The 15262-nt window shown below is 46.6% G+C and overlaps 1 protein-coding gene across 1 annotated transcript in view; it reads left to right on the plus strand.

Annotated features, from left to right (window-relative positions):
• Positions 1-15262, plus strand: part of LOC140426653 (xenotropic and polytropic retrovirus receptor 1 homolog) — a 507289-nt gene that overhangs the window by 351606 nt on the left and 140421 nt on the right. Inside the window, exons 5-6 of the mRNA XM_072511735.1 lie at positions 3661-3810; positions 7066-7149. Of these exons, the coding sequence (XP_072367836.1) occupies positions 3661-3810; positions 7066-7149 (234 nt within the window). The remainder of the gene's footprint in view (positions 1-3660; positions 3811-7065; positions 7150-15262) is intronic.

Raw genomic sequence — 15262 nt, forward strand, 5'->3', positions numbered from 1 at the left:
GGGCCGGAAAGTGGAGCTGAGTCCACAAAAGATCAGCCATGATCTCATTGAATGGCGGAGTAGGCTCGAGGGGCCAGATGGCCTACTCCTGCTCCTAGTTCTTATGTTTACAGGTTCCAGGATTCTGATTTGTAGCTTGTGTATTTGCTGCAGTAAGAGAGTTCAGTTTTGACCACCTTGCTGTTTCAACTCCCGGTTGCTACTTTCAGCAGTAAGTGTACATTCGAGTCTTGGACACATCAATTATTTTTTATTAATTCACAGAACGTGGGTGTTCTTGGCATGGCAAGCATGTATTGGCCATCTAATAGCCCCTGAGAAGATGATGGTGAGCCACTCTAGTCCTTGCAGTGAAGATACAGCCACGGTGCTCTTAAATAGGGAGTTCCAGAACTTTGACCAAGTGATATTGGTCTGGAATAGACCTCCAATTTTTGGTTCAGATCATGGGTTAGAACCCAACTATTTGCATTTGGTTAAACTGTGAGGAAATATTACTGTACCATAGGAGGGATAACACTGCCCAAGAGACAGATTTTATATTAAAACAAACTTTAATTTGAACACAGAATTAAGCACATTAGCAACAAATAAATGGCTTTACAGTTAACAGGTACAGCATCTTAACTTGCTTCCTGAAACCTGCCTCTACATTCCAATTAAGCAACTCCTATATTTCGAATAATATTTATGTATGAAGTTAACAACCAGGTTTCAGTGCTTAACTTAGTGCAGAGTCCTAGGAGAGAGAACCCTTTTTTAGGACCAAGCTGAAAACCTTCTGCTCAGCTTAGAGCCGTGACAGCAACTCCCTTTTACAGACAGACTTGGCCTCTCCCAATAGTTGCACCAGCTGCACTCAAAGCACGCAGCATTCTTTTGTCTCTTTTTACAAGGTGGACCTTGATTTGTTTAGCCAGGCTCAAACTGTTACAACATTACATTAGCTGCCTTTCTGCAAACAGCCAAAACGGCTTTTAATATTGATTAGCTAAACACTGCCTTGCAAAAATCATTGATTAAATCATTTATAATCATAGCTCTAGCAGACATACTGTCTAAAAGCGTTTTAGCCTAGGATTTAATAATATTACTGCAAAAATACAAACTGTAAAGTATGACAATTTCTTATATTCATCATATAGACGATGAAGGAGCAGTAACATATTTCCAAGTTAAGATGGCATATAACTTGGAGAGCTTGGAGTTGTGGTGTTCCCATGCATCTGCTGCCCTTGTACTTCTGGGTAGAGTTTGAGGGTTTGGAATCGCTGTTTCAGATGCTACGGAATGTTATGACAGGTACACACTGCAGGATCATTTGTGCCACTATGAGAAGGAGTCGATATTCCAGGCGAGATGCTGATCAAATCAGCTGCTTTGTCTTGGATGATATTGAGCTGCTTGAGTGTTGTGAAGGACTTTTATGGGATTTGGGCATTGCTGGCTGAGCGAGCATTTATTGCCCACCTCTAATTGCCCTTGATGAGGCCTTTGATCAACATGGGCACATGGTTTGACTGTTGCTGTATCCAGAGTGTGCAGCAGTTTCATGCTATCACAGAGTCAATCAAAATCGCATCCATGCGGTGGCGCAGTGGGTTAGCCCTACTGCCTCACGGCGCCGAGGTCCCAGGTTCGATCCCGGCTCTGGGTCACTGTCTGTGTGGAATTTGCACATTCTCCCTGTGTTTGCATGGGTTTAGCCCCCACAACCCAAAGATGTGCAAGGTAGGTGGATTGAACACGCTAAATTGCCCCTTAATTGGAGAAAAATGAATTGGGTACACTAAAAAAAATTTTAAATAAAAAAAAAAATAGCATCCACAATGATGGAGGCCTCAGGAGTCAGCCAAAATGGTTAATCTATTCAGCACTCCTGGCTGAAGATGCTCATGGCCACTGCAACATTGCCTCGTAATGCGAGGCAGATGTGTTCAGATGGTGTTCTGGACTCCACCATCATTGAGCATGGGAGTGTTCCTGGAGCCACCACTATTCATGACTGGACATGGCAGGCTTTCCGATCTATTGATTGTGGAACTGCTTAGCTCTGTTTATAGTATGTAACTTCATGTAGTCTGTTATAATTGCACGAGGTTGGCATCTCATTTTCAGGTATGCCTGATGCTGCTCTTGATATGCCCTTCTACATTCCTCATTGAATCAGGGTGGTAATCTGACTAGGACAAATAGTGGTACAAAACTCTGGTGCGGCCGCATTTGGAGTATTGCGTGCAATTCTGGTCGCCGCATTATAGGAAGGATGTGGAAGCATTGGAAAGGGTGCAGAGGAGATTTACCAGAATGTTGCCTGGTATGGAGGGAAGATCTTATGAGGAAAGGCTGAGGGACTTGAGGCTGTTTTCGTTTGAGAGAAGAAGGTTAAGAGGTGACTTAATTGAGGCATACAAGATGATCAGAGGATTGGATAGGGTGGACAGTGAGAGCCTTTTTCCTCGGATGGTGATGTCTAGCACGAGGGGACATAGCTTTAAGTTGAGGGGAGATAGATATAAGACAGATGTCAGAGGTAGGTTCTTTACTCAGAGAATAGTAAGGGCGTGGAATGCCCTGCCTGCAACAGTAGTGGACTTGCCAACACGAAGGGCATTCAAATGGTCATTGGTTTCACAGGTCGGTGCAACATTGAGGGCCGACGGGCCTGTACTGCGCTGTTATGTTCTATGGTGGAAATCTGCTGCTACCCACATCACGTAAATACCCAGTTTTGAGCTGCTCAATTTGTTCTGAATCTGTCCAGTTGGCATAGTGGGAGTACTACACAGCACCATGGAAAGTGGCCTCGGAAAGGGGCTTTCCCGACTATGATAGTCGCTCCTGTCAATGCCGTCATGAATAGGTGTAGCTCCAACAGGTAGTTCGGAAAGAAGGAGATCAAAATGGATCTTTTCTTAGGTTGGTTCTTCACTTAAGTTAGCTCTGACACCGTTTGCTACAGGTCCAGTCTGTCATCCAGCATTCTCAGCAGTTTTGAGAAGGGGCTGGTTTAGCACAGCAGGCTAAACAGCTGGCATGTAATGCAGAACAAGGCCAGCAGCGCGGGTTCAATTTCCGTACCGGCCTCCTCGAACAGGCGCCGGAATGTGGCGACTAGGGGCTTTTCACAGTAACTTCATTGAAGCCTTCTTGTGACAATAAGCGATTCTTATTATTAACGCACTGTGGACTAGGCAACATATGTGCAACAGATAGGTGGTAGGATAAAAGCAAATTACTGCAGATGCTGGGATCTGAAACCAAAAAGAAAATGCGTGAAACTTTCAGCAAGTCTGGCAGCATCTGTAGGGAGAGAAGAGAGCTAACGTTTCCAGTCCAGATGATCCTTTGTCAAAGCTTTGTGAAAAGTTGACAACGGGTCATCTGGACTCGAAACGTTAGCTCTTTTCTCTCCCCACAGATGCTGCCAGACCTGCTGAGATTTTCCAGCATTTTCTTTTTGGTTTCAGATAAGTGGTAGGAATGGGATGATTATGCCAAAAAAATCCACAAGTGCTCTTTTTTGCGCCCACACAGGTAAACAAAAAGGAACCCCAGAACAACTCGCAAGTTCATGTACTGGAGAGTACCTATGTGAGACATGTAGAAAACTACCAGACTGACCAATATAAAAAACCTTCTGCTTTACTTTTCTTTCAGAATCTGAATTTCACCGGTTTTCGAAAGATTCTGAAGAAACACGATAAGATGCTGGAGACGAGTCGTGGTGCTGACTGGAGAGTGGCACATGTAGAGGTGGCTCCATTCTACACCTGCAAGAAAATCACCCAGTTGATCAGTGAAACGGAGGTAAAAAGCACAAAGTATTTTATACAGTGTGATAAAATTAAGGCCCAATAAGCTTCTTGAAAGTGCTCTGTCTACAAGTTGTATAATGCCAGAATACAACTTTGGCCAAATACTGGGTGTATTCCATGGGTCATCCGCTAATGGGAAAGAAAATGACAAATATGTGCAAGAACGAATGAGTACTGAAATGGGGACTTAATTAGCCTAACATAGACTGGATACTAATCGCATAAAGGGCAGAGAGGGAGAAGAGCTACTGAAGTGTGCTCAGGAAGACTTTTTTGATTCTTGGCATGATCTATTTAGATTTCCAGAAGGCCTTTGACAAGATGCCATATAATTTGCTGTTAAATAGGTTAAGAGCCTATGGTGTTAAGGGTAAGATACTGGCATGGATAGAGGATTGACTGACTGGCAAAATGCAGAGACTGGGGATAAAGGAGTCTTTTTCAGGGTCGCAGCCGGTAACTACTGGTGTGCCTCAGGGGTCAGTATTGAGACCACAACTTTTCACAATATACATTAACGATCTGGGAGAATGAACTAAGGGCACTGTTGCTAAGTTTGCAGATTATACAAAGATATGCAGAGGGACAGGTAGTATTGAGGAAGCAGGGGGGCTGCAGAAGGATTTGGACAGGTTAGGGGAGTTGGCAAAGAAGTGGCAGATGGAATACAACGTGGAAAAAGTGTGATGTTATGCCCTTTGGTAGGAATTGAGGCATAGACTATTTTCTAAATTGGAAATGGCTTAGGAAATCAGAAGCACAAAAGGACTTGGGAGTCCTTTTTCAAGATTCTCTTAAGGTTAATGTGCAGGTTCAGTCGACACTTAGGAAGGCAAATGCAATGGTAGCATTCATGTCGAGAGGGCTAGAATACAAGAGCAGGGATGTACTTCAGAGGCTGGGCACACCCCATTTGGAGTATTGTGAGCAGTTTTGGGCCCCATATCTAAAGAAGGATATGCTGGCCTTGGAAAGGTTCCAGAGAAGGATCGCAAGAATGATCCCTCGAATGAAGAGCTTGTCGTATGAGGAACGGTTGAAGACTCTGGGTCTGTACTCATTGGAGTTTAGAAGGATGAGGGGGGAATCTTATTGAAACTTACAGGATACTGCGAGGCCTGGATAGAGTGGACGTGGAGAGGATGTTTCCACTAGTAGGAAAAAATAGAACACAAAGGCATAGCCTCAGACTGAAGAGATGATCGTTTAAAACTGAGATGAGGATGAATTTCTTCAGCCGAAGGGTGGAGTATCTGTGGATTTTTTTTACCGCAGAAGGCTGTGGAGGCCAAATCATTGAGTGTTTTCAAGACAGAGATAGGTGGTGGAAAGTTAAATAAAATATTAATAAATTAAAAAGATAAAGGATAAAGTGGGGCAACATGGTTGCACAGTGGTTAGCACAGTTGCTTCACAGCTCCAGGGTCCCTGATTCGATTCCCGGCTTGGGTCACTGTCTGTGCGGAGTCTGAACATTCTTCCCGTGTGTGCATGGGTTTTCTCCGGGTGCTCCGGTTTCCTCCCACAGTCCAAAGATTGCAGATTAGTTGGATTGGCCATGATAAATTGTCCTTAGTGTCCAAAAAAAGGTTAGGTGGGGTTACTGGGTTACAGGGATGGGATAGGCTTACATGGGGTGCTCTTTCCAAGGGCCGGTGCAGACTCGATGGGCCAAAGGGCCTCCTTCTGCACTGTAAATTCTATGAATCTCTGTACTGGGATGATTTCTCTCCGAAGTTCAGCTCTTATTTTGGCTCTTCCTTTTTCTAGGCTTGAGATGGTTTTCTTTGGCAAGCTTGGCAATCTTCTTTGCAGACTTGGCATCATTCCAAGTTCACAGTAAAGGATGGGCTGGGCACCCACTGCTTTCAGAGCAATAGAGCAGTTCTTTCACCTCAGTAAGCAGGGGAGAGCGAAAGAGAGCATTGCATCTCCTTAATAAAAGCAAATTACTGCAGATGCTGGAATCTGAAACAAAAGAGAAAATGCTGGAAAATCTCAGCAGGTCTGGCAGCATCTGTAGGGAGAGAAAAGAGCTAACGTTTCGAGTCCAATCAAAGCTTTGACAAAGAGACAAGCTTTGTAAAATGAGGCTTTGAATACAGAGGAAGGAAGTTATGAATCATTCTAAAACATTGTTTCGGCCTCAACTGTGCCCAATTTATGAACTGCACTTCTGGAGGAATGTGAAGGCTTTTGAGAGGGTGCAGAAAATATTTACGGAAGTAGTCCTAAGGCTGAGCAACTTCAGATTGGAGATGCTGGGGTCATTATTAGAGATGAGAAGATTGCGAGGAGATTTTATAGAGGGGATGCGGGGTACAGAAAGAAACTGTTCTCATGGGCATAAGGATTGAGAAGCATAGGACGGCATTTTAAAGCGAATGGCAAAAGAACAAACCAAAACAAGACGACTAACATTTTTACACAGTGAGTGATTAGGATGTGGAATGTAAGATCGTGGTGAAGATAGATTCAATCGTGGTTCTTAAAAGGGAATGGGATACGCACCCGAAGAGAGGAAACCCCACCGCACATACTCATAAAAGTCTAGCTTGCTATATATTTTATTATGTTTATAGGCGCATACAGCAAAGAAAAAGACGATTCAACCCTTTGTATTTGTGTGAGCATTTTGAAATTCTCCCTCTTCCTCACTTCCTATTCCTGACAATATTTTCCCATAAAGTATCTATCCAATTCCCTTTTCAAATCTGCTTCCATCACCCTTCCAAGCAATGCACTACAGATCATACCAATTTGCTTTGCGGATAAAGAGAAATCCCTCCACTCTGAATTGTTGCCAATTATAAAACACCTGTTCCCTCTGGTTGCTATTCCTCTATCAGAACCATTCACAATTTTGAATACTTATTAAATCTCTGCTCTAAGAAAATCACACCCAGTATTCAGGGTGTTAATTTAATTTAATTTTTTAATTTATCTGTGCGAGCACAGTTGTGAGGTTCCTCGCGCAGTTGAGGGCCAACCCATGTCGACATCTGGCTCGGGTGTTGCTTCGAGTGACCGACTCTGAATGTTCACTCACAGCTGCTCATTTGTAAAATAGCTGCTGTTGGTAACTTTGGATGGGCAAAAAGTGTGACCATTACAAAAAATAAATAATAAAAATGTAATCATTATGTATCAGTTAGGAATTAGTCACTTCAGGTTTGATGACCAGTTATTTACAACTTTTATTTGATGTGTTCTGGTGACACCTATACTGATCTTTTTTTCTCGGTAGGCTCTTGTTACTGCAGAATTGGAAGGAGGTGACAGGCAGAAAGCCATGAAGAGATTGCGAGTACCACCCCTCGGAGCTGCTCAGGTTAGTCCTGGTTGTATTAAATTTCAAGTTGAGGTAACTTTCATTTTTCATTGTTTCTCGCCGTGAGAGATATTAGTTATGTAGTCAGTTGCTGCGATGTGTATCTTGAACACTTTGCAGTTAATTTATTTTTGTGTGTCCAGGGTGAAAGTTGCATCTGTTTGACCCAAAGAGGTTTACACATCTGAGTCAGTAGGGAGTGATTGACTGTTCATTCCAGGACTTGAGGTGTTACTGCAGACTAAGGTGCAGTGTGGCACTGGAGCAGTGCATCAGTGTCACAGATGACATCTCTCGGATGAGCCATAAACCAAGGCCCTATCTGCCCCCTCAAGGCACAATCTGTCCCGTGGCAACTATTCAGCTATTTGGTTCCAATAGTAGCTTTAATATAGTAAAACATTACAAGCTGTGTCACAGGAATATTAATAGTTAAATTTGATTCTGAGCCACGTAAGGACAGGTGACCAAAAGCTTACTCAAAGAGATAGGTTTTAAGGAGCGTCTTACAGAAGTTAGTGATGTGCAGAGGTTTAGTGAGAGAATTCCAGGATTTAGGGTGTTGACAGCTTAAGGCAAGGCGCTAATAATAATAATCTTTATTGTCACAAATAGGCTTACATTAACACTGCAATGAAGTTACTGTGAAAAGCCCCTAGTCGTCACATTCCGGCGCCTGTTCGGGTACACAGAGGGAGAATTCAGAATGTCCAAATTCCCTTAAAGCACGTCTTTCGGAACTTGTGGGAGGAAACCGGAGCACCCGGAGGAAACCCACGCAGGCACAAGGAGAACGTGCAGACTCCACACAGACAGTGACCCAAGCCGGGAATCGAACCTGGGACCCTGGCGCTGTGAAGCAACAGTGCTACCCACTGAGCTACCTTGCCACCCAATAGGAATGATAGATATTTTGGCTGCGCAGAATGCTTAGATCTTGGAGGATTGGTGGAGGGTACAGAGATATTGAAGGAAGGAATTTGAACATTAGGGTGACATTGTTAAATTTGAGCCATTGCCAAACTCGGAACTAATGTAGGTCGGTGACCACAGGGGTGATGGGGGAACAAAATTAAAAATAAGTTGAGGCTAAAGGCAACAGAATTTTGAATAAGCTCAGTTTTACAGAGAAAAAGAGCAATGAAGTTTTCACTGTAACACGGCCAACATTTACCCCTTGGCCAACATTTACCTTTCAACCAGCACAACCAAAATATATTAAATGGTTGCTTATCCTATTGATATCTGGGTAAAGTGAAACCTGCTGTTTGCAGGATAACTGGTATGTCTGTCTATATAACAATGACTCAACTTCGCAAGTTATTGGTTGGCCGTGATGTATTTTTGCCTGCCTTGATATGAAAAGTGTTTGTAAAATGCAAACTTTTTGTTTTCTTTTGCTGGTAAATGGCACAATTTCAATTTCAGGAACATACTGTTATTATTGAGGCTGTCCAGGTCATGGACAGCGCAATTATCTGCAAAAACAACTCCCTCTACTTCTCCTTAACAATGTACCTCAGCCTCCTCACATCTGGAGGGTACCTCTGGCTAGATCAGTAATTTTCCATAGTAGCTATGATCTGAGTGAGATTCCCAATTATGGAAGGTTTTAAGTTATGACTCATTTGGAACTAGACTGAGATTACCGAATCTCTACTTACAGTGGACCTTTTAACCAGTAGGCGTGCACTATGCTTGAAAATGGGTCCAAGAAGTAAAAGACCTGGGTGTAATTCATGGGTTAACCAATTTTGCGTTCATCTGCTGATACTTATTACTTTCATTCTATTTGTTCACTAAACCAATTTTGGTGCCCGATTCAGGTTCCTATGAGGGTAAATTCAACACAGATTGGCGTTGTGACGCTATAATGCAATAGGTTAGTACGATGGCATGTTAGCCTCACAGTGCCAGGGACCTGGGTTCAATTCCGGCCTTGGTGACTCCCTGTGGAGTTTGCACTTTGTCCCCGTGTTTGCATGGGTTTCCTCCAGGTGCTCTGGTTTCCTTTCACAGTCTAAAGATGTGTGGGTTAGGTGGATTGGCCATGCTGAATTTCACCTTAGTGTCCAAAGATGTGCAGGTTAGGTGGGATAATGGGGTTTCAGAAATATGGTGGGGTAGCGAGCCTGGTTAGGGTGCTCTCTCAGCGGGTCAGTGCAGACCTGATGGGCCTAATGGCCTCTTTTTGCACTGTAGGAATTCTATGATTGAATAGTTCTAATATATACACCCATCTGGAATCCGTCTCATAACTTGAAAGATGTGTGTGATTCAATTGCATGATCATATGAAGACAGCTTTAGCTTGTTAATTGATCTACTTGCTGTGCAGGTTCACAGCAGGGCAGGAGGTGACGTTGTGCTATTGTCACTGAACTCGTAATCCAATGAATTAAATCAATCAATATTATTCTGCAATTAAAAGGCTAATGATAACCATAAAACCATTGTTGATTGTTGTAAAAACCCATCTGGTCACTAATATCCTTCAGGGAAGGAAATCTGTCCTTACCTGGCCTGGTCTACATGTGGATCCAGATTCACTTTGAAATACCTCTGAAATACCACTCCGTTGTATCAAACTTCACAAAAACCAATAAGAAATGAAACCAGGCAGCCCGCCCAGCATTGTTCTATGCACCAGAAAAGACAATGGCAAACTTAACCATATCGACCCTGCAAAGTTCTTCTTCCTAACATTTGGGGGCTTTTGCCAAAAGCAGTCTTGCAGACTATACAAGCAACGGCCCGACAATGGTCATACTCACGGAATCACAGCAGATATTCTCCCAGACACCACCATCACCATCCCTGGGTATGTCCTACATTTGGGAGGGAGTTGCCCTGGAAATCCTCAGCATCAACCCCAGACCCCATGAAGTCTCATGGCATCAGGTCAAACATGGCTGAGTACCACAAAATGATCCCTTCCCCGTCAGCTGATGAGTCAGTACACCGCCATGTTGAACATCAGTGAGAGTGGCAAGCGTGTACTCTGGATGTGGGACTTCAATGACCATCACCAAGGGTAGCTCAGTCGCACTACTACAGACTGGGGTGGCTGAATCCTAAAGGACATAGCTGCCAGAGTAGGTCTGGGGAAAGTGGTAAGGGAACCAACAAGGGGGGAAAATATACTTGACCTTTCACTAACTTTTAAAAAAAAAAAATCTATTTTATTCAAGATTTTTGGCCAAACATAACAGTACGTAGTGTTTCTTTTACACAACAATAAAGCAATATAAATAACAGTGGCCAGTTTTAAACAAATAAATAAATAATATATAAACAAAAACAAAACTGAATGGCAACTGCCTTGTCCAAAATAAATACTCTCCAAAAATACAATCCAACAATCCAATATACAATTACCTATAACAAATACCTATACATATTATACATATACAATAACAACTCTGAGAGTCCGTTCGATTCCTCCCCCCTGGGTTGCTGCTGTTGTCTACTTCTTTTCCATTCCCTCTATCTTTTGTGAGGTAATCGACGAACGGTTGCCACCGCCTGGTGAACCCCTGAGCCGAACCCCTTAACACGAACTTAATCCATTCTAACTTTATAAACCCTGCCATGTCGTTTATCCAGGTCTCCACACCCGGGGGTTTGGCTTCCTTCCACATTAACAATATCCTGCGCCGGGCTACTAGGGACGCAAAGGCCAACACGTCAGCCTCTCTCGCCTCCTGCACTCCCGGCTCTTCTGAAACCCCAAATATAGCCAACCCCCAGCTTGGTTCGACCTGGACCCCCACCACCTTCGAAAGCACCTTTGCCACCCCCACCCAGAACCCCTGTAGTGCAGGGCATGACCAGAACATGTGGGTGTGATTCGCTGGGCCTCTCGAGCATCTCGCACACCTATCCTCTACACCAAAAAATTTACTAAGCCGTGCTCCAGTCATATGCGCCCTGTGTAACACCTTAAATTGTATCAGGCTTAGCCTGGCACACGAGGACGATGAGTTTACCCTACGTAGGGCATCCGCCCACAGCCCCTCCTCAATCTCCTCCCCCAGTTCTTCTTCCCATTTCCCTTTCAGCTCATCTACCATGATCTCCCCCTCGTCCCTCATTTCCCTGTATATGTCCGACACCTTACCATCCCCCACCCATGTCTCTGAGATCACTCTATCCTGCACCTCCTGCGTCGGGAGCTGCGGGAATTCCCTCACCTGTTGCCTCGCAAAAGCCCTCACTTGCATGTGCCGAAATGCATTCCCTTGGGGCAACCCATATTTTTCCGTCAGCGCTCCCAGACTCGCAAACGTCCCATCTACAAACAGATCTCTCAGTTGTACTACCCCAGCTCTTTGCCATGCTCCAAATCCCCCATCCATTCTCCCCGGAACGAACCTATGATTGTTTCTTATCGGGGACCGCACCGAAGCTCCCGTCCTTCCCCTATGCCGTCTCCACTGCCCCCAAATTTTCAATGTAGCCACCACCACCGGGCTTGTGGTGTATTTCTTTGGTGAGAACAGCAACGGTGCCGTCACCATTGCTTGTAGGCTAGTCCCCCTGCAGGACGCTCTCTCCAATCTCTTCCACGCCGCTCCCTCCCCTTCTCCCATCCACTTACACACCATTGAAACATTGGCGGCCCAGTAGTACTCATTTAGGCTCGGTAGTGCCAGCCCCCCCCTGTCCCTACTACGCTGCAAGAATCCCCTCCTCACTCTCGGGGTCTTCCCAGCCCACACAAAACTCGTAATACTCTTCTTGATTCTTTTGAAAAAAGCCTTCGTGATCACCACCGGGAGGCACTGAAACACAAAAAGGAATCTCGGGAGGACCACCATTTTAACAGCCTGCACCCTACCTGCCAATGACAGGGACACCATGTCCCATCTCTTAAAGTCCTCCTCCATCTGTTTCACCAACCGCGTTAAATTAAGCCTGTGTAATGTACCCCAATTCTTGGCTATCTGGATCCCCAAGTATCCGCATTATCTCTGGCATCCCCTCCGCCGGGTCCGCCACATATAGCAACAAATCATCCGCATACAGAAATACCCGGTGTTCTTCTCCCCCCCCCCCCCTCTGAGTACTCCCCTCCACTTCCTGGAACCCCTCAATGCTATGGCCAGGGGTTCAATCGCCAGTGCAAACAATAACGGGGACAGAGGACATTCCTGCCTCGTCCCTCTATGGAGCCGAAAATAGTCAGACCCCCGTCCATTCGTGACCACGCTCGCCATCGGGGCCCTATACAGCAACTGTGCCCACCTGATATACTCATCCCCAAAACCAAATCTCCTCAGCACCTCCCACAAATAATCCCACTCCACTCTATCGAATGCTTTCTCGGCATCCATCGCCACCACTATCTCCGCTTCCCCCTCTGGTGGGGGCATCATCATTACCCCTAACAGCCTCCGTATATTTGTATTCCGCTGTCTCCCCTTCACAAACCCAGTTTGGTCCTCATGAACCACCCCCGGGACACAATCCTCTATCCTCATTGCCATTACCTTGGCCAGAATCTTAGCGTCCACATTCAGAAGGGAAATGGGCCTGTAGGACCCGCATTGCAGCGGGTCTTTTTCCTTCTTTAGGAGGAGCGATATCGTTGCCTCTGACATAGTCGGGGGCAGCTGCCCCCTTTCCCTCGCCTCATTAAAGGTTCTCATCAGTAGCGGGGCCGGCAAGTCCATATATTTCCTATAGAATTCAACTGGGAATCCGTCTGGTCCCGGGGCCTTCCCCGCCTGCATGCTCCCAATCCCTTTCACCACTTCCTCCGTCTCAATCTGTGCTCCCAGTCCCACCCTCTCCTGCTCCTCCACCTTAGGAAATTCCAGCTGATCCAGAAAGCACATCATTCTCTCCTTCCCATCCGGGGGCTGAGCTTCATATAATCTTTCGTAAAATGCCTTGAACACTCCATTCACTCTCTCCGCTCCCCGCTCCATCTCTCCCTCCTCATCTCTCACCCCCCCTATCTCCCTCGCTGCTCCCCTTTTCCTCAGTTGGTGGGCCAGCAACCTGCTCGCCTTCTCCCCGTATTCGTACTGTACACCCTGTGCCTTCCTCCATTGTGCCTCTGCATTACCCGTAGTCAACAAGTCAAATTCTACATGTGGCCTTTGCCTTTCCCTGTACAGTCCCTCCTCCGGTGCCTCCGCATATTGTCTGTCCGCCCTCAGAAGTTCTTTTAACAACCGCTCCCTGCCCTTACCCTCCTGCTTTCCTTTATGTGCCCTAATAGATAACAGCTCCCCTCTAACCACTGCCTTCAGCACCTCCCAGACCACTCCCACCTGTACCTCCCCATTATCATTGAGTTCCAAGTACCTTTCAATACACCCCCTCACCCTTAAACACACCCCCTCATCTGCCAATAATCCCATGTCCATTCTCCAGGGTGGACGCTGTTGTTTTTCTTCCCCTATCTCCAGGTCCACCCAATGTGGAGCATGATCCAAAATGGCTATAGCCGTGTACTCCGTCCCCGTCACCTTTGGGATCAGTGCCCTTCCCAAAACAAAAAAATCTATTCGTGAATAAACTTTGTGGCCATAGGAGAAAAACGAAAACTCCTTACTCCTAGGTCTACTAAATCTCCAGGGGTCTACTCCTCCCATCTGCTCCATAAAGTCCTTAAGCACCCTAGCTGCAGCCGGCCTCCTTCCGGTCCTGGACCTCGATCTGTCCAGCCCTGGATCCAGCACCGTATTAAAATCTCCACCCATTACCAACTTCCCCACTTCTAGGTCCGGGATTCGTCCTAACATACGCCTCATAAAGTTGGCATCATCCCAGTTCGGGGCCTACACGTTCACTAATACCACCGCCTCCCCTTGTAATTTGCCACTCACCATCACGTATCTGCCCCCACTATCCGCCACTATAGTCTTTGCCTCAAACATTACCCGCTTCCAAACTAGTATGGCCACCCCCCCCCCCGTTTTTTGCGTCTAGCCCCGAATGAAACACCTGCCCCACCCATCCTTTGCGTAGTCTGACCTGGTCTATCAGCTTCAGATGCGTCTCCTGAAGCATAACCACATCTGCCTTAAGTTTCTTTAGGTGTGCGAGTACCCGTGCCCTCTTAATCGGCCCATTCAGCCCTCTCACATTCCACGTGATCAACCGGGTTGGGGGGCTCTTTACCCCCCCGCCCCCCCCCCCCCCCCCCCCCCCCCCCGACGACTAGCCATCTCCTTTTTCAATCCAGCTCCTCACCTGGTTCCCACGTAGCCGTATCTCCCCCAAGCGGCGCCCCCCTGCCCCGACCCCCCCCCCCCACCCCCATACCAGCTCCCCCTTCTCCCCAGCAGCAGCAACCCAGTTAACACACACACCCCCCCCCCCCCGATCCCAAACTAGCGTAATTGCACCCCCCATGTTGCTCCCAGAAGTCAGCAAACTCTGGCCGACCTCGGCTTCCCCCCGTGACCTCGGCTCACACTGTGCGAGGCCCCCTCCTTCCTGCTTCCCTGTTCCCGCCGTGATTACCGTAGCGCGGGAACAAAGCCCGCGCTTCCCTTTTGGCCCCGCCCCCAATGGCCGGCACCCTCAGCTCCTCATCCTCCCTCCCCCCCTCCCCCACTACATGGGGAAGAGAGAAAAGTTACAGGGTCGCAGGATTAACAACTTGGGAAGTCATCTCTTCCCTCTTTTCCCCCCTTCATCCCACATATTCACCCCCCCACTTTGTCCCAAACGTTCTTTTTATGGCCCGCTCACTCCAGTTTCTCCTCGACAATAAATGTCCACGCCTCATCTGCCGTTTCGAAGTAGTGGTGTTTCCCTTGATGTGTGACCCACAGTCTTGCCGGTTGCAGCATTCCAAATTTAATCTTCCGTTTGTGCAGCACCGCCTTGGCCCGATTAAAGCTTGCCCTCCTTCTCGCCACCTCCGCACTCCAATCTTGATACACACGGATCACCGCATTCTCCCACCTACTGTTCCGAGTTTTCTTCGCCCATCTGAGGACCATCTCTCTGTCCTTATATCGGAGAAATCTCACCACTATGGCTCGAGGAACTTCTCCAGCCCTCGGTCTTCGTGCCATAACTCGATAGGCTCCCTCCACCTCCAGCGGACCCGTCGGGGCCTCCAATCCCATTAACGAGTGCAGCATCGTGCT

This window comes from Scyliorhinus torazame, chromosome 7, assembly GCF_047496885.1.
Source record: "Scyliorhinus torazame isolate Kashiwa2021f chromosome 7, sScyTor2.1, whole genome shotgun sequence".
Taxonomy (NCBI): domain Eukaryota; kingdom Metazoa; phylum Chordata; class Chondrichthyes; order Carcharhiniformes; family Scyliorhinidae; genus Scyliorhinus; species Scyliorhinus torazame.